This window comes from Manis pentadactyla, chromosome 2 (genome assembly GCF_030020395.1).
Source record: "Manis pentadactyla isolate mManPen7 chromosome 2, mManPen7.hap1, whole genome shotgun sequence".
NCBI lineage: Eukaryota > Metazoa > Chordata > Mammalia > Pholidota > Manidae > Manis > Manis pentadactyla.
The window spans coordinates 156,443,930-156,469,427 of NC_080020.1; the positions used below are offsets into that span (position 1 = coordinate 156,443,930).

Here is a 25,498-nt window from a genome sequence, read left to right on the forward strand (position 1 = left end):
TGGACAGTTTTACTGTGAACCATAACATCATCATCTTATCTGTGCCTAACACGTTGCTAAGTTCTTTTCATACATTATCTCATTCAGTGCTTCCGAAACTTGATCCCTGGAGAACTGGCTAAAACACCCCCAGAGTTTCCAATTCGTCAGGTCCGGGTCAGGGCCAGAGAATTTGAGTTTTCTCACAAGTGCCCAGGAGACACTGATATGCTTAGACTTTGAGGTCTAAGTTAATCTGCCTAAAACAACCCCATGAAATAGGTAACATCCCTCTTTTACAATGAGGAGAAGGCAAGAAGAGTCAGGGGAGTAGACCACAAAGCTCCTTGCTGCTGACCATGAGCATCGGTTAGTTCAGCACAGTTAATTTTTCAGAGGAAATAGCAAGTGCCAGAGAAGGTCCTTAAGCAGATGTGCATGGCCGAGGGCCTGAGTCAGGCATGTAGGGTTGGGCAAATCTGGTTGATATGCGGGAGGGGGACACCTGCCTCATGTGTGCTGTGGGGGGCATGGGGGTCCTGGCTGCTATCAGGAGATAACTAGGAGGACAGCCAGACGAGCTGCTGGCTGGCTTTCTCCTGCCCTCATCCCTGGTGTCAGCACCCCGCGGCTGTGCCTGTGGGGGACTGTGTCCATGTTCCATCTCTCTCTAGGATCCCAACCATGCCACGCCTCTCTTTTTCTCCCTTTCATGTTCCTTTTCCACATTTCCCATAAAAGGGGAAGGAATAGTAAACAACAACAACAACAACAACAAAATGCAGGAGGAAAATAGCACGCTTTCCTTTTTGAGTTTCTTCTGTGATGTTATATATTTTTGGACCCTTGAAATTCACAGAAAAGTCAAACTCAAGAAGAAGCTCCACATAAGCAGGGGAGAGGGAGAGAAGGCTCACAAATAACATGAAGGTGTTTTCAGCTTGGTCACAAAGTCATTAATTCCGACTTGAAGCTTTGAAAATGCACGGAGAGAGGCCTGGCAGCATGGAAAAGTGTCAAGTGAGGTTGCAGACTGGTGGCCCGCTGGTCAAACTCCACTGACATGCTTTGTTTGGCTCACATAGTATTTGTAAAATATTCCAATCAGTTTAAAGTGGAAGTTCTCATAATAAAACCCTTGATTTCTGGCTTTCTCGAGGAGTGGGGGGCACTAGCGCTGGGGCTGGAGCTGGCTGGTAACAGACCCTGCGAGGGGCTTGGCTCCCGTCCCCAGCGCTGCCAGCACGACCCCCTGGCTCAGAAAGTTTTAGATTTAGACGTGGAGCACCAGTTGCCACCTGGGCGACTTTGGGGCTGGCACTTCCTGGACTCTTCCTCCTCACCTGCCCTCAGCAGCCTGTGGGTACCAAGAACACGAAGCACATGGGGTTCCCCACCCAGGTGGCCGTGGTCAAGTGGGCATCAGGGAAGAGATGCACAGCGACAGCCCGTGAACAGTGACAGCGGGGGGATTGCCCTGCTGGCCTCCTAAGCCGGTGTGTTTCAGAAACGCATTTTCTAAAATGATTATGATTATTTTACAAGATCCATGCAGTCTACACGATGCTTTATAGGGCGTATCCGGCTACAGCTGACACACTTCGGGGTGTTTTATGGCAAATTATTCTCAGATTACCCTTGAATGCAGGAAGGTCTGCCTGTTGTCTGAGCTCCCTGGGTCATATAGAAAACCCTCAGTCTTGATACAAAACAGCTGTCTCAGTCAGCTGTTCCAAAAGAGAAGTATTTTTAGGCTGAAGCAGCAGGAAAAAGGTTTTCATAGCTGGTGGAGAGTTTGAAAAATGTTAAATTACTCTTCCCTTGCCATTAAAGTGTGATTTAATTTTGTTATTAACAGACTGTGTAAATCTAAAGAGAAGCATACTGAATGGGAGTTTGTGAAGTGCTTTCTGGCAGTACTTACAGTGTGTCGGGGGGGTGTTCTCTGGTGAGGTTATGCAGCAGCCCCAAACTCCCGCTCACCTCCATGTCCCTGGGCCTCAGCCCTGGCTGGGACTGGGTCAGGGGCCAACCCCTGTGGCTCCCTCCTCACTCTTCTCTGGATCCCTGCAGAGACCAGCAACAAAAGGGTCAATTGTCTGAGGCCTCCCTTTGTCTCAGGGTCTCTACAGGCCTTTCGGAATGCCAAAGTGTCTCTGTGCATGAGGGTGAGTGCTTGTCTGTGTGAATGTGTGCATGTGCATATGTGCTGGTGTATGCATATGAGTGCATGTAAGTTTTTTTTGTGTGTGTGCATGCACATAGGATCATGCTCATTCATCCATGCACACACATACATGAACGCATGTGCACATGTGCATACACACATGCAAGGGTGGATGCGTATATGCATAAGTGCACACATAAGCACATGTACATGTGCAAATCTAGTGTGAACATGTACACTTGTGCATGCGTTATGTGTGTCTGTGCACACACAGGCAGTGGTAAGACCTGCTTAAAGCATATCTGAGTTGCTGATGCTTCTTGGGGCAAAGGCCTGGCTGGTGATGTCGGTCCCTTATGCCAAGGGAGAGAAGTATCTTGGGTCCATCTCTCAGCAGATTACACAGTTGCTTTTTTGTGGTGTTTGCCCTGTACGGAAACCTTGGGGAATTTTCTAGCTCCCTGCCTTCTCTAGGTCAGGTAATGTGTAGGAGGGAGGAGGAGCAGGCTCCTCACATGTCTCATTGGCTTCATTTACCCGCTCCAACCTGTCTTCCGTGGCAAGGCCCATAAGAACTTTTTGACACTTCTAACATCTTGTCAGGGCTGTCTGATTGGATCCAGGACATTCCGTGTGGAGTGTAAGCCATGATTCCCGAAGGACTGTGCAACACCCTGTTCCCAGCCACTCCTTAAGCTGAAAGCTCCGAGGCTTTGCCTGGGTTCTGATCTCATCTTGTTCCTAGCACATCTTTACCTGGCCTTTCACACCCAAGCCTGCAGGATGCTACAGCTGGTGTCTGTGAGTCCACCGGTCACACTTTCTAACTTAACGAAGATATCCTTTTAAAAATGACAGTGAGGCATATTTGATTCAGAATCAGGAAGAGACTAGTAAAAATGCGAAATTGAAATTCACCTCTGTGAAGGATTTATCTCCCAGCCCCCTTTAACCAGTACAGCTGCCATTTAACAACTTTTTCTGTTTTTTTTTCTTTTTCTTGTCCCTCCCACACCCATTTCCTCTCTCTGTTCCAGCTAAGGCTTATCTTTCAACTGTGGAAAAGCCACCAATTAAGCAGTACTCCAATGCTTATCAAAATATTCAGTTGGTAAAATTATCTTATAATTAGCCCAACTGTAAGCCAGAACTTTTTAACCCCAGGAAATGTAAAGTTACCCGGGTTGTGAAATCTGTAAATTGCTCATCCTGACCTTCTGGCTGCAGGTTGTGTTTTTATTTCCTTCCTCAAGTAATTTCCTCCTTGTTCTTTAATTTCTTGATTGTGCCTGAGGCAGCATCCTGTTCTGTTTGCTTAAATCTCAAAGAGAAAATATACTCCTGGTTAGTTGAGATGGATTTTTGAGCAAATGCAGGTAAATGTGATATGAAATAGATTTGATGTCATATATTTCAGGCCTTCGCTTTTAGATACTCTTTTTGTAAAATCAAGCCTATCCTCCCGGATTCCTGGTGGCTCACTGTGTGTCGTTGGTTCTGTATTTCGGTGTGTGGAGTGAGAACACACGGCGGAGTCTGTCCAGGAAGGCAGAGTCTCTGTCCTTTCTTACCTCAAGGGTTTTACATCTCCTCGCTCTCTATCTCCTGCCCCTTCCACCTTCCCACTCTTTGGAAGCACCCTGGGTGGCACCATAAAAGTCACCTCCCCTCCCACCCTCTTTGGGGCTGACATCAGGGAAACTGACAATGCTGTGTTTGTGGATGTTAAGGTACAACTCGGGGAGACTTTTTGCCCAGAAACCGTATCATAGATGATGCTTAGATTTTTAACTGCTGTGTTGCCATAATGTCGTAGTTCAGCTTCAGATGGGATAATCAGATTTCTAGAGGCAAGGTTGAGGTTGAGCACTGTTTTTTTTACATGCTAAAATGCTTTCAAAATTCTGAAAACAAACTGAGAAATTAAATTTTGGAACATGACAACTAATTTTAATAAGTTTTGCCTATATACAGTGGTAGTACGGGTAGTTATTATTTATAGAGTTTTTCCTATTTATCAGGTATAAAATAAGTTTATCCTGTTTCTTTTCCTATTTATGCACACATGTGCACACACTCAGAGATATAAACACAAATACGGAAAAAGGGCAAATCCTTACATTAATCCTGTGAGAAAATAATTATTCTGCCCACTTTACAGCTGTGAACACTGAGGCAGAGACTTTAAATAACTTGCCGATGCCCATTTGGTTCACAGTTGAACTTGGTTGGCCTGATTCTTTTGTAACTCACTGGTGACCTTGCTGAGCCCCATGCCGTGTGACTCCACCTCTGCTTATGCTTGGGAGGTTTCCACAACATGCCATAGACTACTCTCCCTGAGGAAATCACACTGTCACCTCAGCTGCCACTTGCTGCTGTGCCAGCAATGTGTACACTTTATCTTGATGTCGCACGTGTGCAGGCTTGATGGCTTTGCTGTCCTCAGGTGTGGCTTGCTGGCCTGGAGCTTATGGGATCAGTGTGAAGCTTGTGCTGATTCCCCCCGGGAGATGCTGGCCCAGGTGGTCAGTCGCCCTCATGGCCTGGGCTCCACCCAGGGCTCCTGGGGCCGGGGGTGGACAGCACAGCTCCTAGGACAGGGGTTAGCTGTGCCCTCCTAATGCGAATCTCAGAATCTGTTGCATGCTGCAACCCATCCTTTCCTGGCTTTGTCTCAGAGCTGAAAAAGCACTGTTTTGCTCATGGAAACAGAGAGTAGAATGGTGGTTGCCAGGGACTGGGTGTGGAGAAATGGGGAGACCTTGGTCCAAAGGTATAAACTTTTAGTTCTGAGATGAATAAGCTCTGGGGAGCTAATGTACCACATGGTGGCTCTAGTTAGCGATACTGTACTGTATACTTGAAATTTGCTAAAAGAGTAGATCTTAAAGAGTTTTCATCAAAAAAAAAAAAGATAGGGAACTGTGAGGCGATGGATGTGATAACATGATAACATGTGATAATCATTTTACAGCATATACATATATCAGATCATGACCTTGTACACTTCAACTATATACAAATTTGGAAGTCTTTCCTGATGAGGGACACCTTCTGTCTAATCCACAATGAAATAATTGTAGGCATTTTCAGGGCCCTTTCAAAATATGATTAGAATCCTGTAAGAGCTAAGTTGATGCTAAAGATCTATCGTTAGAATGTGTTATGAAGCATTTGCAGTAGGGGATTTTAGGAAATGTTTAAAAAATAATTGACCATACTAAGTTAATTATCTTGTGTATTCAGTACATTCTTGATACTATCTAATATGTATTTCTCTCTCTTTAATTATAGCTTAGGTTGATGATAACTATTTGCTGTAGCCACAGGTAAAGTAAAAAATTTTTTTTCCTTTTAAGGGGTATCCTACTGGTTTATAGCTTTTGATGTGCTCGAGTCTGTGGGTTTTGAACTTAATTTTGGTGACTGCTCTATTTTGTCATAGCAATTAGATGAAATTGTTCTAGTTGCTTGATTGGAGAGTTAACTGTTATTTGAAGGAATACAGTTTTTATGTAAAAGTGGTGGTAGTACATTTCTTTTAGAACAAAAAATGCAATGTTCTAGGGCAGGGACACAGAAATGATTTCTAGGTAATACACTCTGTCCAGGGGTGAGAACCCAAATCAGGGATGTTACATATGAGCAGCAAGGCCCTGTGGATACGAAGCCAGGTGGGGGATGGTAGTGAAGCCTATACCCACCTCCATGCTGGACCTCCTGCTTTCCTCTCAGGCATATCTGAGAATGGCTAAAAGCCCCTATTTTTGTCTTTCTTCATGATTTCTTTCTTTGTCTCAATTGTATATTTATGAAAAATGTTTGTTTCTTGAACAAGTATCAACCTTGCCCTTTTGCACACATCAAAATGTGTTAAGATCCTGAATTAGTTAAAGTAAGCTCCATAAACTCATCTTCCTGGGGTGCAGCTCGGGACACTGGGCCAGCTCTCGACAAGTAAACCATAGTTACCTGATTTCAAAATGAGTTTGCCTTCTAAAAATGCTTGTAACAAGTTGTATGCATGGTGCCATCACTGAAACCTTGGAAGTGCTGGTGAGCTGTGTAGGTTAGAGTGGGCAGAAGGCAGGGAGGATTAGAACCACCAGGAACCAGGAATGAGTGTGTGGTCATGGTGGGCATCTCTGGATACCCTCGTAAGAAGGCTACTCCAGAGAAGCTCATGGTTGCTTTTATGTTTTGGGTTCATAAGTGTGCCTGATGCCTGCATGGGGTGAGGTCTAGTATCCTGCAGAAGGACGTTGTTCCCTGTGATCACAGCTAGGCTGCCGCAGCTGAGATGCATGGCTGCTCTGCATGTAGGAAGTGTGGTGTGGACTGTGGACTCTGGCTAATGCCTGCTGGATACTGAGTGTGGAGGGTGCGTGTGTGTGTGTGTTTTGGGGGACACCGGGGGTGGCTAGAAGTGCTCTCTTTCTAAAACTTGCAAGAGCCTCCTTCTAGAATGTCCTAAATGTAGTCTGCTTGGTCTGCTCTCCTGCTCTAAAATGAGGGGTGGTACATGTGTGTGTGTGTGTGAGAGAGAGAGAGAGAGGCAGAGAGGGAGAAAAAAGATGATTGTACCATTTATTTTCCTTTGGTGGGACTTTCCTCATATGTGAGTCCTGCACATCAAGAAAAGCAGCCGCCTGTTTCCGCATAAGTGCTAAAAAAGGTGCATCTTCCCTAAGGCCCTAAGAAAGCCAAGGTCTTGCTCTGGTTTGGGAACAACATGCTCTTTCCTGTGATGGCGAGGCATCCTTTGCTGTGGCTCTGTGGAGAGTTCTGACTTGTGCAGAAATTCAGAGTCTGCATGGAACCTGAGAAGAAAGCTTTCTTTTTAATACTTTGTTGGCTGAGGGACCGTGATCAGCCATCATCCTTTTCGAATCAGGGACTCAGGTAAGACCGCAGAGCAGGGCCAGCCTGAGGGAGGTCCTGGCTGGACGGCGCCTTTGTGCTGGTGCTGCGATGCGCCAGGGCCACATTGCGGAGAGGAGGCTGCTTCCCTGCCCTTGGCACATGTGTGCCTGGCATCATTCTGTGTTGTTACCAAGGTCAACCTGAGCTGGCAGGGACTCTACTTTGGGCTGTATGCAGCCTTCATTTAGGAGGAGAAAATGTCTTCTTACCCTGGACTGGGCAGTGATTTACATACACCCGCCTTCTGTAGGGTTGGGGGCAGTGTGTGCTCCGGAAGGAAGCACTGTGTGGGGTTTTAAAGGACTTGTCCCCAGGGCAGCCCAGCTTCGCTGAAGGATTGTGGTCAGTAGACAGTGGGTAAGGGGCTGAGTGGAAAAGCGGATGCCCTGAGCCACGGTCCTATAGGAGCTGAGGATAGAGCTCCACTGTGATAAAGGATGTTGGAGGCAGTGAACCAGAGTTGATTGTAGAGGGCAGAGCTTTGGAATTCCTCATCCAATGGCCACGTTTATGGAAACCCAGCTCCATTGGTGCCTAAAGCCTCAGTTCCTATTGCTACCTGATGCTACCATTTATCGTGCTGTGTGTTCTGAGGGCCAGGGGTTTGGAGACGACTGTGAAGATGGCTTGTCTTTGCCTCACAGAGTCTGGGGCCTGTACCGACAGATGCAGGGCCAAGGATACAATGCTCTGAAGGCTCCTTCACCCGTGTGTCTGCTGGGTGGCGCTGGGTGGTGCTGGCTGGCGGCTGACGGCCTCTGTTCTTGGGCCATGCGGATCTCCACGTGGTCTTAATATGGGCTCGTTTGGGCCTCCTCACAGCACGGCGGCTGGCTTTCTCCGAGTGAGTGTCCTGGAAAGAGAGAGCTGTGTCCTTGCTGTGGTCCAGCCTGGGAAGCCACCTAGCTTCACTGCCCCCTTGTTCTATTGGTTGGAGCCGTCACCAGCCCCCACTCACATTCGGAGGGAGGGAGCCGAGGCCCCGCCTCTCAGTGGGAGGAGTGCTGGTCATACTGTAACAAGAGCAGGGAGGTGGGGTCTCCATGTGGCCACTCTTAGGAAATGCAGCCTGCCACGGAGCGCAGCCGAATGGTGGAGTACTTATTCAGAGCCCTTGTGAAAAGAAAGTTAAGACGCTGCCCTAGCTATAGGGCACTCACTATAGGTATGTGCAAAGAAGACTTGAGGTTAGACACAAGTCTTATAGGAGGGGCGAACCCATCACAGGAGGCTTCTTAGAGGAAGTGGATCGCAAACCATCCTCATTCTGCTTAAGTGGGACAGTGGAGGCAGGCTTAGCCCACTCAGGCAGATGCCCCTGGTAGGCTGACAGTGTGGTCCCTGCACAACATGGTCTTTAAATTACTGTTTGGCATTTATCTGGAGGAGAGGTGGAGTGTGGGGAGGTGTGGAGGGATAGGCTGGATCCTGGCTGCCTCAGCCTGCCTTCTGTGGCCCTAGGAGTTCAGCCCTGGCCCTGAACTTAGAACCCACTCCTGAAAGGAAAACCCCTGCACAGAACTGGACGGGATGCCAGGGGAATGTCTAGCAGGCGTCTGTTGTGTGGGAGCACGGCTCTTCGGGCCCCGGGCCCCACCCCAGCAGCAGAGCAGCGGCGGGCTCCCGTGCTCCCCCCCCACCCCCCTGCCAGCCCACAGTCTGTGCTCATGCAGGAGATGTCTTGGCAGACTGGGCTGCTCCTGTGCTGTGTTTCCAGGGATGTTTGCCTCTGGGCTGTCCTGTCTTCTACCCTGGGGCTGGGGTATTAAGTTCAGGGAGTTGTGGATATTTACATAAATGCAATAAACAAAAATCTAAATATGTTACGATGAAAGTAATGAGATTGAGGAGGAGGAAAGTGAAGACATATATTGAGATGTCTCTGTAAGTTCCAAGGTCCTTTGCCATCTACTTTGGAGTGTCGGGAACCCAGAGTGTGTGGTGGCCCAGTAAAGCCAGTGGTCACAAAAGGCTGCCCTTAGCAGCTGCATGTTCCCTACCCAGGAGTCTGAGGGCCTTAGGAGCCACAAGAATGACTGGGGGCATGGTTGCCGAAGCTCAGAGCTGATGCACAGATGTTGGTTTGCCTGAGCTTGTAGGGAAGAGCCAACATCCAGCTTACGGCGATGAGGGCTACTGCCAGCACCTGCCTACTCGTGTGCCAGCATTGCAGACACAGTGGGGATGGAGAAGGCGTTTTCAGAGGCTGTGTTTTCCTAAAATGACCTCTGAAATATAAGGAATTCTTAATTAAATGTTTCAGGGAACATAACAGCATCTGGATTTGTGGCTGGGAAGAACCCATCTTCTGGGAAACCCCCAGTCTGCAGCAGCTGGTGTCACTGGAAAGCCATTACAGGTCAGGCCAGCTCCACCTACTCCTCACCCCACATTCTTTGTCCTGCCTCTGGAGTCAGCAGGCTCTGGAGCCATCGGCCTCTCCTCTCAGAAGCCTGCCGGTCACTGTGTTGCTGGGCAGTGGCTCTTCTGTCCTCCCACTGCCCGGCCCTGTCACCCCTCTGTTCTCATAGAGGAGGAAGAAGATGAAGGGTGTGGATGTCTGGTTGCGTCCCCCCTTTAAAAATCCTAGCTTATTTAGATTAATTGAACTTTCATCCCTTTGTCAATTACTTTTCTTGGGGTAAAATACAGCTAACATAAAATTTACCCTTTTACCTCTTAAAAAAGTTAATAAGGTGTATAGTTCGGTAGCATTAAGAATATTAGCACTGCTGTGTAACTTTCATCATGACCATCTCCAGAACTCTATCAGCCTCCCAAACTGAAACTCCATATCCAGTGAGCACTGACTCCCTGTTCCCTACTCCCCGCCAGCCCCTGGGAACCCTGTTGTTCTTTCTGTCTCTGAATTTGACTTCTTTAGGAACCTCCTATAAGTGGAATCATACAGTATTTGTCCTTTTATGACTGCTTTATTTCACTTAGCAGAATGTCTTCAGGGTTCATGCATGTTATAGCATGTGTCAGAATCTCCTTCCTTTTTAAGGCTGAATAATATTTCATTGCACAAATATGTGTGTGTGTACATATATATATGTACACACACACACACATATATATATATACACATATATATGTTTATCCATTCATTTGTTGGTAGACATATGGGTTATTTCTGCCTTTTGACTATTATTAATAATACCACTATGAGCATGGGTATACAAATATCTCTTTGAAATCTTGCTTTCAAATCTTTAGGGTATATACCCAGAAGGGGAACTGCTAGATCATATGGTAATTCTATTTTTAAGGAGCTGCCATACTGTTTTCTTATCAATTACTTTTTAAAGTGGAATTGTATCTTATGTCTAAGTAGTTCTGGGACACTTCAAATGCTCACAGTTGCTAGTGAGAAACAGTTTCCATTATCCTTGCCATATTTATCCAGAACCCAGATGCTGGAATTGACACCTTTGGAAGCAAGGTTTAGAACTTTAGTTTCTAATCACCAAGACTGCTTCCAAAATCCTAGGAGGGGCCAGGAGAGATGGAGAAAATCCTGCAGACTTCTGTAATAGATGGAGATGGGACGAAGAGAGGGAGGAGGCAGACATGGTTCTGAGATATTGAGAGGATGGGTGGGTTCACTTATCAAGAGGAACAGATTGGCAGGTTAGGGGGCATTTAAAGAGTGTGGCCAGCTGGGCAGGAGACAACTACAATCCCATAACCTTGGTGAGCAGGCTGCACCTCTGCTTGGAGCAAGAGGGCCCATTGTGTGGCTAAAGAGGGGCTTCCGCCTGAAGGATGCCCGGTTTTATTTTCATACATGTGCCCTGGGGCTTCAGACATCCAGCTTCACTGGACAGTGAACAGTGCTCAGGGTTAAGAACACCCCTCCCTCCCAGCCCTCACACATATACCCCAACTACTCCCACTTCTGTCCCCAGACACAGGGTCAGCCCACACTCCTGCTAGACCTGTCTGGGTGGTGCAGGAGTACATGCGGGTGTGTGTGAGTGAGACGTCGTGTGGGTAAGGTGCTGAGGCGTCAGGAAATGGAGAATGACATAGCCATACTCCAGTGGTACTGACGCACTGAGCAAGGAGGAGCATCTACTGTGACTGACCGTACACTTGACAGCAAGTCATGCACACACCTTGTTTATTATCATGGGGTTTTATTTTTGTAAAGTCAAGTCATTTTCTCAGAGTGGAAAATCGCCTCTTGATGTTCCTTCCCCATTGTTTGGCTTGAGGTTTTCAGGTGGAATCCACACAGTGGTGACAGCTGGGTAACCCCCAGAAGTGCCCTTTGCAGATAACAGCTCTTGGGGCCCCACCACCCACACAGTGGGGAAATTGTTCCCCACTGTGTGGGTGTTCTGTTTTTTCTTTTTCTACAAGATTGAAAAAAGAGTTTAGATGTTCTTCCTGCCTGTCACAGGACAGCAGCCTGAAGACGCCTGCTTCCTCCTGGTGGGAACCCCTGAGCAGAGATGAAATGAGCCCAGAAGTGATCGTCTCACTTTAGCTCTGGCTCCTCTGCTGCTGTGGGGAGGCCACATGAGCCAGTGGTGTGGAATTTTTACACGTGGCACTTCTGCCCACATTTCTAAGAGCAGCTCACATGAGCAGTGAACTGCCCCCCCTCCAAATTACATTGTTTTGTTTTTTTGTTTCTGTTGGTTGTCATTCTTTAATAGATGAGGAAGGAAGCAAATTTTCCATTCGGCTCTGTTATGCTTAAATGGGAGTCCGTAGGGGTTTGACTTTTAGATGAAGCCTAAAGGTATTTCTTCGCCACAACTGACGTCTTTCTATCAGTTTCTTACAGGACCTAAGAAAGTCCAAATTTGGTACCCCACCCAGACCTGTGCCCTAAACCTAATATTTGAGTTATAGGTACCAACGCCTAAAAGGCCATAGTGTCTCCTGAGGGCAGGCAAGGGGACAGAGAATTGGGGGCCCTTCCTGGATGAGTCCCAGAGGAGTGGGCAATTTGACCGTCTCTGGGAGGGACTTTGGTGGGCATGGTCTTATGCTGAAAATGCAGACCTTGTGATTGAATGGTCATTCCCAGGCTGCCTTTGGGTATTGGTTTTGAATGAGGCAGAGGGCCTGGCAAGAAGTGAGGGGGTCGTGTGCATTTGTGTTCTGATTTAGATTAGAAGAGGAGCCGGAAGGTCACAGCCCAATCAGAAAACTTGTTGAATGGGCAGGCTGCCTCGGGAAACAAATGAAGTTGTCCTGTTGAAATACAAAGGGAGGAGAAGAAAAGAAACAGGGCCATTGGGCCCATCAGACTTTGATTTGAAGTGTTGGCAAATGCCTAGCAACTCCCATTTGGAGCTGGTTTGATCTTGTGGAGAGCCAGGGAGACTGCTGTTCTCCAAATTTTGTAAAAACAAATAAAGCTGTCTTTTTCCCCCTCTTTTTTCTTTTTTCCCTTGCCCTTTTTTCCCCTTCCAGGGAATAGTTGTTTCTGTCACTGGGGGTCGGCCTGACTGGTTCATCTGTCTCTTTTTCAGACTTCACAGTGAAGCTTCAACCAGATTTTTACACAGGGGTGCCAAGAAATTTATTCAACCCCAGTAGTATAATCTTACAAGTAAAGCCATCTTTTGGAAGGCTGCATTTTTTGGATAACTTTAATGCAGAACATTGTCCCTGAAGATCAGAATGTGAATACTCACTGGGTGCCTGAGTTACATGCTCTTACTTACTGACACCCTTGAGGGCCAAGGCTGTGACATGGGCCTCTCATGGCAGAGCTTGAAGGCCTGGGGCTGTGGATGTATCTGGTGAGTGGTAGATGCTTTTCAGGGTCCGGAGGTAAGGAGTGAATGAATGTGCCTTCCATAACCTCTCCCATACTTTTTAATACCTTGTCTGGTATCAGCTTGGCAGCCCTGTCTTCTTAGGGACCTTCTGGTCAGCTGTCGGCCATTTCCCCAAACTGCCCCCCACGTGTCTGTCACCACTCCCACGGGATGGTCTCTGGGGAGATCTTTTGTCTGCTAGGAGGAGGTTCTTTCTCAACAGTGATCTGGTCATGCCCCTCCCTCTTAGAAGTTTCCACTGATTTCCATGCCTAGGGAACTGAATTCTGACTCTTAACACGGGATTCCTTCGGATGGAAAGGATGCCAGCTGCTTCTCAAAGATTTGTCAAAAGCTATGCTCCTTTCTGTTGTGATGTCTCAGGGCTGCTTCTCAGGTCCGACCTCAATTCTGTGTCTTTTTCTTTTGTCTCAGGCAGCAGGTTGGAGAGGCAGACCGCACTCCTGTTCTCCCCACATGTCCTGCCCCGTGGCGTCAGAACACGTGGACTCTGGCACCAGCCCTTAAAGCTGAGGCCATTTGGCAAAACTGTTCTGTGTGGGTGGGTTTGGGAGGAACTGGTTAGTCCTTTTTTGTAGTATTTCTGAAAAATGACCACTCCCTTACTTCAAAAGGGTAAGACACCTGCCTCAAATTGAGCTAGAGATTCAACCCCAATTAAAATGTAGAAACATAAATGTAAATGGCAATGTGTAATGATAAGCTAATCAAAAAAGTGACAACTAATTAAAAAATACATGTGTAAAGGTAAAAGTCCTAGGATAGCCAAGCACTTCTGAAAAAGATCAAAAGACCAACACTACTTGATTTCAAAGTTTACTGTAAAGCTGCAGTAATCAAGATAATGTGGTACTGGTGAAAGGACAGCTATACAGGTCAATGGCACAGAATAAAGAGTCTAGAAATAGATCCACACATAATCAATGGATTTTCAACCTAAGTGCCAAGGTAATTCAGTGGAGAAAGGATAACCTTTTTAATAAATGGTACTGGAACAACTAGACATCCATTAAAAAAATAGCTTTTCAAAATATTTTCAAACATATATCTGATAAAGGACTTGTATCCAGACCATGTGTAGAATGCTTACAATGCTTTAACTAGAAAGCAATTTAATAAATGGAAAAAAATTCTTGAACCGATACTTTACCAAGAAGAGATATGGGTGGTAAACAAGCCCATGAAAAGATGCTGAGCATCATTAGTCATTAAGGGAATGCAAATGAAGACCACAATGAGACACCACTGCACATATATCAGAATGATTTAAAAAAACCCCACACACCAAAAAAGGAAAAAAATCCCCAAAAAGTAACAAAAAAACACAAAACTCCAAAACCTTGACAATGTGAGGGTGCTGATGAGGATGTGGAGTAACTGTAACTCTCATACATTGCTGCTGGGAAGGCAAAATGGTGTGGCCACTTTGGAAAACTCTGATGATTTCTTATGACACTGAACATTACCTTACCTTATGGCTCAGTGACTCCCCTCCCAGGGAGTGCTGGCAGAGAAATGAACATTGCCATCCCCCTCCCCGCAAGAGACCTGTATCCAAATGTCCATAGTGGTTGTATTCATGATAGCCCCAGATGGAAAACAGCCCCCATGTCCTTCGCCTGGGAAGTGGATGAATAAACTGTGCACATCTGCACGGTGTAACACTAGGCAGCAATAAGAAGGCATCGCGGCGAGTGATACTGTGTGATGCCATTTCCAGAATGGTGATGTTCTAGAAAGGCAAAACTGTAGAGAAGAACACAGATCACATTTGCCAGGGTGGAGAGACGGAACTGATCAGAAAATAGCATGAGGGGTTTTGAGGGGGGTGGTAGACATATTCTAAATCTTGATTGTGGTGGTTACATGACTATGTATGTTTGTCCAAACTCATAGACCTGTAACTCCTAAAGTGGGTGAACTTTACTGTAATGGACTTGTGCCTCAGTGAATTGAAGAGAGCCAGGGCAGAGGAGAGCCTGGGTGGGTCCTTGGGCTGCGGTCGCCTGCCTGCGGCCACGTTAGTGGTGCTGTGCCCCAGGGCTCCTGGTGTAGTCCCGGGATGTGGCACATGGAGTGGTGATGCGTTTGGTGTGTCCGGGGTGAGGCGTTGGGTTCAGTTTTTCTCACGCCATCTCCTTCCCCAAAGGCCAGTTGAACGGCATGCACTTTAGTTCTCTGCTCTCTCTGAAGCTCTCCAAGTGAACCAGCCCACAGGTGCAGTCCATACTTGTGCCAGCTGAGGACTTTTCAGACAGAAACATGCTTGAGTGACCTCAGTCGGGGCAGCCCAGCCTGAGGCTAGAGTGACCTTGCTCTTCCCCTGCAAGGGTGGGAGCTCTGCAGGGGCTGCAGCCTGCTGCAGCTCACTGAGCCCTGGGGGTGCCGGCATGACGTGCTGGGTGGGGCTTGGACCCCTCCCTGGAGAGGAGGCCCCCAGCGCAGTGCCTGAGGTCACGTTCCGGGAGGCACTGCTCAGCTCAGGCATCTGGAAAACTCATTGTCTGGCTTGTCTCCCCAGAGACCTGGGGAACAGGGTGCAGCTGTTTGCAGACCTCACAGTGGGAAAGTCGTAAGAAAGCAGCTCCATGTGCTGTCTGGGAGGCGAATGTGGCAGGTGTCACCCCTGCTTCCACTTGGTTGGTTGTCACTTAGCTGCTGAGCACCAGGTGGGGAGCAAGATTCCAGGTATCCAGTGAATGGGTTGCACAGTGCTCAGGGCAGACAGAGGGGCCTGGAAGAAGACCCCATTGTGCCAGGAGGGGCTGCCATTCTGCCCACACTGGGGAGGCTGGTTCCAGGGCCACTGTCTGAGCCAGTGTTATGACACCCTGCTGGGGGAGGGCATACTCAGGGTCCTTCCAGAGGTTTCCTAGGCTGGTGCCATGTCCGGTAGATGACATGACCGTGAGCCTGCGAGTGGTCATGACCCATTTTATGCAGCAGAGTGTCATGGTGGAGGCCTGTGGGAGAGGACTGAGGGCGTCTCTGCTCAGGCTGATGTGCTGGGGAGCCTGGCTCACGGGCTCATTTTCTGTGGCTTTGCCTGCAAGCCTGACGTGAAGGGCTAGACTCCCTCTTCCTGAGGTGTTTTTCAAGTTTTAATGTACAGTTAGTTGGAGGATGTAATCCTGAGGCTCTGCTAAGCTCGCCACAGAAAGTTCTATGTTTACTTCCTTCCAGTCACCAAGGCGCCTAGTTTATATGCAGTTTTTTGCTGTATGATCGACATTTTGGCCTCTTAGTGGCTCAAACCACTTACACACCAGGAACATTCTGTAGACTCTAAATTACATGGGCTCGGGCCTGTGGGGGACTGGGGGCCTCCTGAAGGGGGGCATGTATACCATCTGCTGTGGGCCCAGTGCAAAAGGAATCTAGCTGAGGCAGCTCTTCTTTCATTTTCCTGAGGTATCTTATCACTTAGATTTTGCTTCCTGCTGAGGTTGGTAAAGCCTCAAGTGCCAGGCAGAGAAGTAATTATGTAAATTTACACTCCCTAGTCTTTGTAAGGTGGATTAACTGCTTGTCACAGTGGCTCGTTCTGTTACACAAGCCAGTCTCTGCCTCCTTAGAGTGCATGGCAGGTGGAGATGGTGAGTGGGTGCTCAGAGGCACAGAGGAGCCACATGTGTATCCTTGCACATGGGCCTCCGCACATGTCCACAGCAGGCCTCCTCTGGGGAACAACTGGTCCCTCGTCCACATTCCCATCCACGTCGGCTTCTTACATGGTGGCACTTCAGCAGAGATCAAATCAGATCTGGTATTAACACAGCCCCACGTGCTCTGTTGGCTTCTGTGTGGACAAAACACTCTCCAGTAGTCCCTGCAATCATTTCTGTTCTGTTTTATTTGCTTCCTTGCTTAAAGGTTTACATGTAAAAGTTAAATCAGCTTTCAGTCATACTAATGGATAGGACAGAATAGTAGTGTCTCCTAATGGTAGATCACTTAGAATCTATGGCTGTCTTTGCAACGACAGAGAAGTACATACACATCAGCAGTGGGACCCAGGGTTCATTTTGGAGCCAGCCTTCTTCCAGCCTAGTCTGGCTTTTGTTGGACAGGTGGGAGGTCCTGCCCTGTTGCCAATCCACAAGGTGTGACAGGCATTGGCAGGTAATAGGTTGCTTTACCTTGATTGTCCTATTTCCAACCTCCCTCTCTCCTCTCCCCTTTTTAAAATCTTAAAGTGAAGAAGAAATAAAATTCAGGACATTAAAGAAAATTCCAATTGAGCGTCAATTCATTTGTTTATTCATTCAACCAATTATTTACTGAGTATCTTCCATGATTAGACAGGGCGAGGGCACACCACAGTGCCCCTGGTGGCGCTGTGGGGATACTGCATGATAAGGGTGACGAAGGGTCTGGTGTAGTAAGGCACGAGTGTGTGCATGCGTGGGGGCGGGGAGCACGGTGGGCCATGCCTCCCTAGGGTGAGCTGGAGGCGACCGTGGCTGGGGAAGAGGACTTTGGCAGGCAGATGGCACTGCGGGTACAAACTCTAGACTCCCTTCTACTGTGGCTCTTAGTGGCTGTGCTGGCGACGCTCCTGCTGGCGACTGTCCAGGTGAAGCTCACTACATCCTCATCCACACCCTATGGATGTAATGGTTTTATACCAGGTAGGCATGGGATTTCAAACTCACACTTCTGACTCCCAACAGATGTGTTTCCCAATGTGTGTCACCAACACCACTGGGGCTCCTGGGGATGATTTCGTGCGGCTCACAGCCATGACCCTGTCCCAGCCCCAGGGAGGGGTGTTTGTTTGCCAGTCACCAGCAGGGGCAACAGCCTGGTGGGAGAGCGATGAATGACATTTGATGCCAATGGACAGTTCTCTTTAAAAATAAACTTACTCAAGTAAACACCTAGTGGATTTATGGACAAGTGTTAAGAAGACTTCAGGAGGTGTGATGGTGTGACAGAAGCCACTGAGGGCCGTCTGCCTGATAGAGGTCTGGAAAGTGCCAGCTCAACCCCAGGGAAACAGGGGCCCCTGCTCCAGTGATCCAGGAAGGACCAGGGTTTTCTGAGTTTTTACTTCCTCCCTTGAGAAAGAGAGGGAGACAGTGGCTCCTGACTGCTGGTGTGGAGTCAGGAGCTCAGACCACTGCTCTGCTCAGCCCACGCCCCTGGGACCTGCTGCACATGATGGTCAGGAGTTGGTCCATCAGGGGAAGAAGCCACTGACCTGTGTTCCAAGAAAGGCTGTCTCAGTTGAGATCCTTGTCTGACACCATAGGACATGTTTTGTTTGAAAGGAAACTTTCTAACATCTCCTTTTAAGTAAAAATTTATTTATTGTGATAAAACACACATAAAATTTAGCATTTTAACCACTTTGAAGTGTACAATTCAGTGGTTATTAGTATGTTCCCAGTGCTGTGAGACCATCGCTGCTGTCTGTCCCAAGGCATTTTTTGAATTGAAGTATGATTGCTATACAATATCCTGTTAGTCTCAGATGTACATCCTGGTGAGTCGTTCTTTTTAATTACATGCCCTCTGTGATGAAAGTAGGTGGAAAAGAAAGAAACATTAAGTGTTGGAGACAAAACTGCTTATCAAGAGGGAAATTCTTCTTCTTTCATAGGTATTACTTTTTTTTTTTTTTTGTAAACCTGAAAGATAGGGAAGGAGAAAGAAACAGTGATTCTGCCAGTTGCCAACAGTTACCCCTGACCTTACAACCAATCCCGATGTGGATGCAACAGCAGGCTGTGTGCTGTGCTTTAGATGACATGCTGCAGGTTTCCCAGTTTAACTCTCTCAGCCCCTCCGATGGGCATTACTACTTCTGTCTTATAAGTAAGATGCTCAGAAAGGTTGAGGAATTTGTCCAAGGCCACACAGCAGATCTTATAAGGATCATGCTCTTTTCAGTACCCTGGGAGTCCCCATTAACCTGGGTGTTGCTGTGATCATGAAATCCCATTTGAGAAAATGCTTCAAACCAATCGAAGAGCAGCTTTCCAGGAGAAGCTACCAGGAAGTATCTGATTGGTTGCCAAAGAAAGAAAATGTACAGTAATGTTCTGCAAAATAAAAGACCGGGTGTGCTAATGCTTAGAGGATGTATAATGTAAATCTCAGCTCTTGGAATTATAACAGTAGTGACTTCACTAAGACTCAAATGATGCTGCTAAGACTGATAATTCTCTCTGTACATGGTTGTCTTTATTCATTCTCTCCTTTGTTCATTGAACAGTTATTTTGTATCAGGTTAAGATGCCTTTAGCTATGAGTAACAGGAAACCCTGTCTCAACTGATTTAAACAGTAAGTAGTTTGTTTTCTCACTTAATGATTCCTGAAGTGAGGCAGTTTCAGGGTGGTTATTTCAGTAGCTCAGAGACATCCTCAAGGACCAGGGTTACTTTGATCTTTCCTCTATGCAGCCCTGAGCATACCGGTTTTGTCTTTGGCTGTTTCCCACATGGTCACAAAATGGCTGCTGAGGTTCTTGCTGTCATATGCAGACACAACAAAATTTAGCACAAGAGGCAGACCCATCTCTTCTTATATGTCACTTTGCAGCAGCAAGGACACTTTTTTCCCCAGAAACCCTTCAAGAGATTTCCCCTCATCCCTCATTTCCCCATATTTCCTGTCTTTCTATTCCTGGACCAGCATTAGCCAGGAGAACTGGGATGACTGTGACTGGCTTAGTGGGAGCACAGTGACTCCATGGAGGATGGTGAGTTACATGAACAAAATTGGTATTCTGTTATTAAGGAGGGAGGGAGAAGGAGTTGGACCAACAACTGAAAGTGTTACTACATATTTAAAAAATGCACCAATTTTGGAAAATTTCAAACACAAGGGGGAATAGCATAGTGGGAGCTCAATTATTCATCTCAGGTTTATATCAATAGCCAAAGACAAAACCGGTATGCCCAGGGCTGCATAGGGGAAAGATCAAAGTAACCCTGGTTCTTGAGGATGTCACCGAGCTACTGAAATATCAATCAAAATTATCAACATTTTGATGATTTTAGTTCATCTCTATCCTGTCCTTCATCTGCTGGAATATTTTTAAATGAATTGCAGATATATCTTTTGTTTGTTTGTTTCTCCATACATATATTGAGAACCTTCTAAATGCCTGGTCACAGATCTAAAGAGAAAAGCTGTTTCAGGTATTAGTGAAGACTGACTGGGTATTAACTACTTTTTGCTAAAGAGAAAAGACTAAATTCCCTGAAACAAAGGCCAATGCAGTATCCAGGGAGCAGGGTTTTCTCCAAAGCTTTTGTTCTGGTTGCATCTGGAGTCCTTGGGATCTTAGGGAACTTAGGTGTCCTGGGTAGATAGAGTCGGGGCTGGGGCTGAGGGGTGCTCCCTGCCCCTGAGTCAGACATGGAAGGAGAGTGGAAGTTCGGCATCTCGTTTGTCATTTGCACTCTCAGGCGGATGAGGTGAATGCTTTCTAAGAGTGGGTTTTGGTTTGATGACACCTGTTTCTGCATGTTAATAGATTTCTGGGGTGAGATAGGGTCTGGTGAAGTCACCTGCAGGTGCATGAGCCTGTAGCGGTCTGCTGCTTGGCATTTGTTTCACAAGGCATTGCTAGCCACATCTGTCCTCAGCCCAGACGGTGTCTTCACCAGCAGGGTGGAGAAAGAGATGTTTTTAACCAGAACAGAAAGTCAGATGTAAGAAGTTGACTCCCAGGGCTGTAAACACGTGTACTTTCCCTATGGCTTTAGCTTATGTCATTCAGTTATGGAACAAAATACAAATGTTAGTTCTTTAAAATATCACCGTGGCAGTAAGATCCTCACACCCTTTTCTGAGTTTCTTGAGCCCACCTGTTTTATCGTAGGTTTAGAAGACCCCTCTTCCCGTGTATGGCACAGGAAGGCTGCCTTTTTATTTTCCTTCAGTTTTTAAACATTTGCTCCTTTGAAAAGAGCTTGCATGCTTCACAAAGGGTAGCACCTTTGTATATAACATAAAAAGATATTCGCCGTTTCTCTCTATATGGTTCTTCATTTCTACACAATAATTAAAGGTCAAATTGCAAAGCTGAATCAGTTACAGCAGTGTGTTCAGGATATACTCAACCTGAGCTGATTTTTATCTGCCTGGGTTTTGTAAAATGTTAGTATTTGCACAGTGAGTTTAAAAACAGAAGTCTTTTGCATAACTATATTTGAAAAATGTAAAAAAAAAAAATCAAGAGCGAGAGAAAGAGAATGGAGTAATGACATGAAATGATGCCATTTGACTCGATATTTTTGAGTCCGTGTGCTTCTGTAGCAGTTAACGCTGTTCTTGGAGGAGCATTCTAGAACGTGCACGTTGTGGTTGGGCGCCCTTTGTTTCATGCACAGTGCCTTTCAGTCTTATGTGAGAATTCATCCAACCCCGATACATTTTATTTGACATGCACAGCTGGGGTGCTGGAGCAGAGTAATGCAAAAGAAAACACAGACAATCTATCCATCAGAACACCGTGAAAGGGAGGCTTACTGGGCAGGCTCTGGCAGAAACGCACCTGGAGGAAGAAGAGGAAAACCAACTGGGCACCCAGGGAGAAGGTGGAGGAAATGCAGCTGCCGTTGACCTCTGACACTTCATGTGGCCGGAGGCTCGGCCAAGGTGAAATTTGATTCCATTTACAACTTGCAGACACTTATTTTAGGATGCTCTGCAAGCTGGAGGTAAGATGGCTGGTCTGAGATCCCACTTGCTGAGGTGTGTGTGCTCGACCCAGGAAAAGGCATACCTAAGGCCCACCTTGCATCTGTGTTTGGTGACCAAATTTCCTGACTACTGGGACCATACTAGGTCTCCCCAGGCACCTTTCAGTCTCCACAAAGAGGGAAGCGAGGAGGTAGCTTTGGGAATCCTTAGGAAGCCTGTCTTTGGCCACGAGGATGTTCCTGTAACCTCAGCCTGCTTCACACAACCTGCCTAGCAGCCCCCAAGCCCATTGTCCCCTTCCTGCTCCCTATTTGTGATTTTGTGGCCTTGGTTTCACAGCACAGCAAGGTTTCTATTTGTGTGTGTGTGTGTGTGTGTGTGTGTGTGTGTGTGTGTGTGTGTGTGTGTGTGTGTGAGGCTGTCACCTGAATGGCCACTTGCATTCCTGTATGAAGACCTAGAGGAGGTCCCTCGCCAGTTCAGCTGCAATACCAGGCTGGGTGTCTGCGCATCACCTTCGTCACTCAGGCCTTCTGGGAGTGGCCGCTCTGAGCCTGGCCTGGGCTGAGACTGGCTTGCTGTCCCCAGCTTACTCGCAGTTCTTTGGACAACATCAGTGTGAGCTTAACTCAAGATTGTGGATCTTGGTGCAGAATATGGAATATTGGGAGTGCCTGCCAGCCTTCCCCTGGGTCCAGAACACCACATGTGGCTGCACTGCAGAGACCAGGAGCTTTAGAGATAGACAGACAGACAGATAAACAGACTTGGGTTCGAGTGTGACTCCTCCACTCTGTAGCTTTGTGACTCTGTGCCAGTCAGGAGCTTCGTGGAGATTGGCGAAAGCAGCCAGGAAGTGGCAGCTGGGCTCATCTGCATCTTGGGGACCACACAGAGTACTGGCTGATTGAACTCTTCCCCCTTTACTCAGTTCTCCCCTGTTCCCCCAGGTGGGACTGATGCTGGAAGTGAGTGTAATGCTATTAAAGCACAGTTGACAGTAAGTTCTACAAAGGCTTCCAGCAACAAGGTTTTTGTTTGACTTTGTTTTGTTTTTAATGGTTTTGCTTCAATCCTGATTTTTGCAAAATGTTCGTATCTCCAAACCAAACCAGGTTTCAGACTTATAAAGCATTAAAAAAATTTTTTTAATTTTCTTTTAGGTTGCTTACAAAGCTCAACGACATTCTATGGCATACTAAAACAACCAATAACAAAAACAAAACAAAAAAATCTTTAGTACTGAGGTCCTTGACAAATACGGCTTCACAAGCCTGACTTAAAAACAACTACCACCAAACCCCAAACCACCGGAGCCTCACGTGGCTTTTCCCACTGGGACAGCAGTTTGGCATGCCCACTTGGTTAGCTGGCCTCTGGGAAAGACCACAACTAAAGTGGCTCCCTGGCTACTTTCCATGCTTTCTCCACCCTCTTCCTCTGTCTTCCTCTTGCATACATTCTGCTGCTTGACCTGGAATGGGAATCTCCAAATCTAACCCTGGCTGTGTTGTTAAATTGTGAACTTCTAAGTTCACACAGGGTAGTTGATGGAGATTTCAAAACACAGGGCAAATCCTGCTCTTACAAAGATGGAACAAAAGCACTCTGCCTCTGGAGGCCACTAATCTGGTGTCACTGTATTGTCACTATGTGATGTCTGAAAAACTTGGAATTATTTCCAGTTAGTGGGTGTCCATGGACCTTGCTCTCTGAGCTGTTGACCCCTCGTGTTTGTCTGGCAGGATTTTCTCACTGGTCTTCACCTTGCTGCACATTGTTTGCCTGTCAGAGCATCTGAACTGCTCTGAGTGACCCTGCAGAAATGTCCATGTCATGAGACTCAAGGAGCTGTTGTGGATTTTGTGATGGCATATGCATAAAAGGCATGTCCATGGGCTTTGGGAAAGGGGATTTGGGTTCTCAGAATCTTTTTTTCTCTCAATGTTCTGGAGGCACTTCTGTGATTGCTGTCAGAGCTGCGAGGTGACCCATTTAGAGGAGTGAGGCCTCGGTGACCGAGGACCCTTGCACGTTGGCATACACCTGCTCCTGGACACACGTGTCCCTTGCACTCCTCCCAGGCAAGCCTCGGCAAACCCAGAGGTCTCAGCTGCTTGCTCAGTTGGAAAAGCAGGCTCTCCCCTGGAAGCTGGGCACCCTGGAACACTGGGGTGTCATTTGACAGGAGTTTCCCCTGATTTTTGGAGACAGGAGGGTCAGAGTTACAAAGCAGCAGAGCAAAAGGGGCCTCTGTGGTTCTGCTTATGAAATGGGCGTTCATGGTTAGCTGCCTCCCAGGCTCCGGCTGAGGCATAGAGGTGGGTGTGAAGGCAATTTCCGTGTGCGGGAGAAGCCCAGAGGGATGCAAAAAGAAGGAATAACAGAGTTTTAAAATTGGTGCAAACTACAAAACCCCATATGGGGCCCTTGCGAGTCACCCCTTGGACCTGTGTTGCAGTCTTGCTCCAGTACAAGACGCTGCTCATGGCCGAGTAGAACCCCGTAGGCTCCCAAAAGAGTCACTGCCAGTGGGGGGTTGTGGCTGGGGCAAGTAGACCTTTGTTGCTAATATTTACACATTAGTAGAAATTCTGGATTTTTGGCTTCTTTGGAAAACTGAGCAGTCCAGCAGCACCCTGGACCCTGTCCCACATGCTAGCCACCAGCTGGAGCCCTGTAGCAGCTGCCACCTTCAGCGGGCTCACACTCAATAGTTTTTGTTTTTTTTTGTTTTTACATCCAGCCAACTGATCTCATTTCCTTGGCTAACACCAGTAGGTATTTCAGTTTGCAAATCTCTCATTTGTTCCAGTCCCTTCAGAAAAACTGAAATGTAAATATGTAAGGACCTTTAGAATCCATCCTACTAAAATAATTCAGGATGCTGAAAACATTTCATGCTGCAAAGATATTTCTCTCCATTATTCATGATATGCAAAACTGGAAACAGCATAACATTGGCAGTAACTAAATTAAGATGTGTTCCTACAATGAAATATTATATGGCTGTAAAAGTAATGCTTATACAGAGTTTTTAATAACACGGAAAGATGCTCATGATATAATATTGGGTTAAAAAAAAGCTTGACATTAAGTTGTATTTGCAATATACCCCCAATTATATCCCCAAATGTAAAAGGAATTATCAATATGCATAAACTAAGACCAGAAGAAAATTTGTCAAAAGGTTAATAGCAGTTGCTTTTGGTGATGGCATTATCCATGATTATTTCTTCTTTATTCTGAGCTTTCTGTGTTTTCTATGATGAAGTGTATAGCTTTTATATTCAGAAAAAAATATTAATAAAGAAAAAACAAAAGCCTAGAAGATGAGGGGATTTTCCCCTGAGTCTCCACATGGTTGGGGATAGGACAAGACCAAAACCCATGTTTCTCCAGTTCTGAGATGTATGGGGACTCAGCCCACTCCTGCCTGCAGTTGTGCACCTGGGATCTAGGGCCCCTGTGTTCTCACCCAGGACCTGCATGGTATGCTTGTCTGTATAGGGAAGCTATGTAGTTTTAGGCCCTTTGTTTTGTCTTCGATTTCACTGTAATGAGCCATCTTTAAGAACCAGACAGCTGTGCCCCTCGAGTAGAAATTAGAGCTAATTTAGGTATTACTCCATGCTAGGCTAGTTTCACAACTTGTGTGACTTGTGGGTACATTTCTGTGAGGGCACACCTACGCTTGATCTCCAATTCCTGCTGTTCCTCCATGGCCTTCTATTTCTTCTGCATTAGGGAGGACAATTAAAAGCAACTCAGACCCCTTCACTAGCGCAGGGAAGTGATACGGTGCTTAGAAGACCCCTAAGTATCCTGTTGCATTGGGAACAAAATGGCAGCCATTACAGCAAGTGGGTCAGATCCAAAGACCTGAGTCTCCGCACCCCCCACTCTCCAACTCCTGCCACTAACTGCTTTGGTGAACTTGGCCAAACATGTCCCTTCTCAGA

The 25,498-nt window shown here is 46.8% G+C and overlaps 1 protein-coding gene across 1 annotated transcript in view; it reads left to right on the forward strand.

Moving 5' to 3' along the window:
• The window catches only part of ACOXL (acyl-CoA oxidase like), a 315,801-nt gene that overhangs the window by 55,219 nt on the left and 235,084 nt on the right, over positions 1–25,498 (forward strand). Inside the window, 1 exon segment of the mRNA XM_057496991.1 lies at positions 5,444–5,478. Within this exon segment, the coding sequence (XP_057352974.1) occupies positions 5,444–5,478 (35 nt within the window).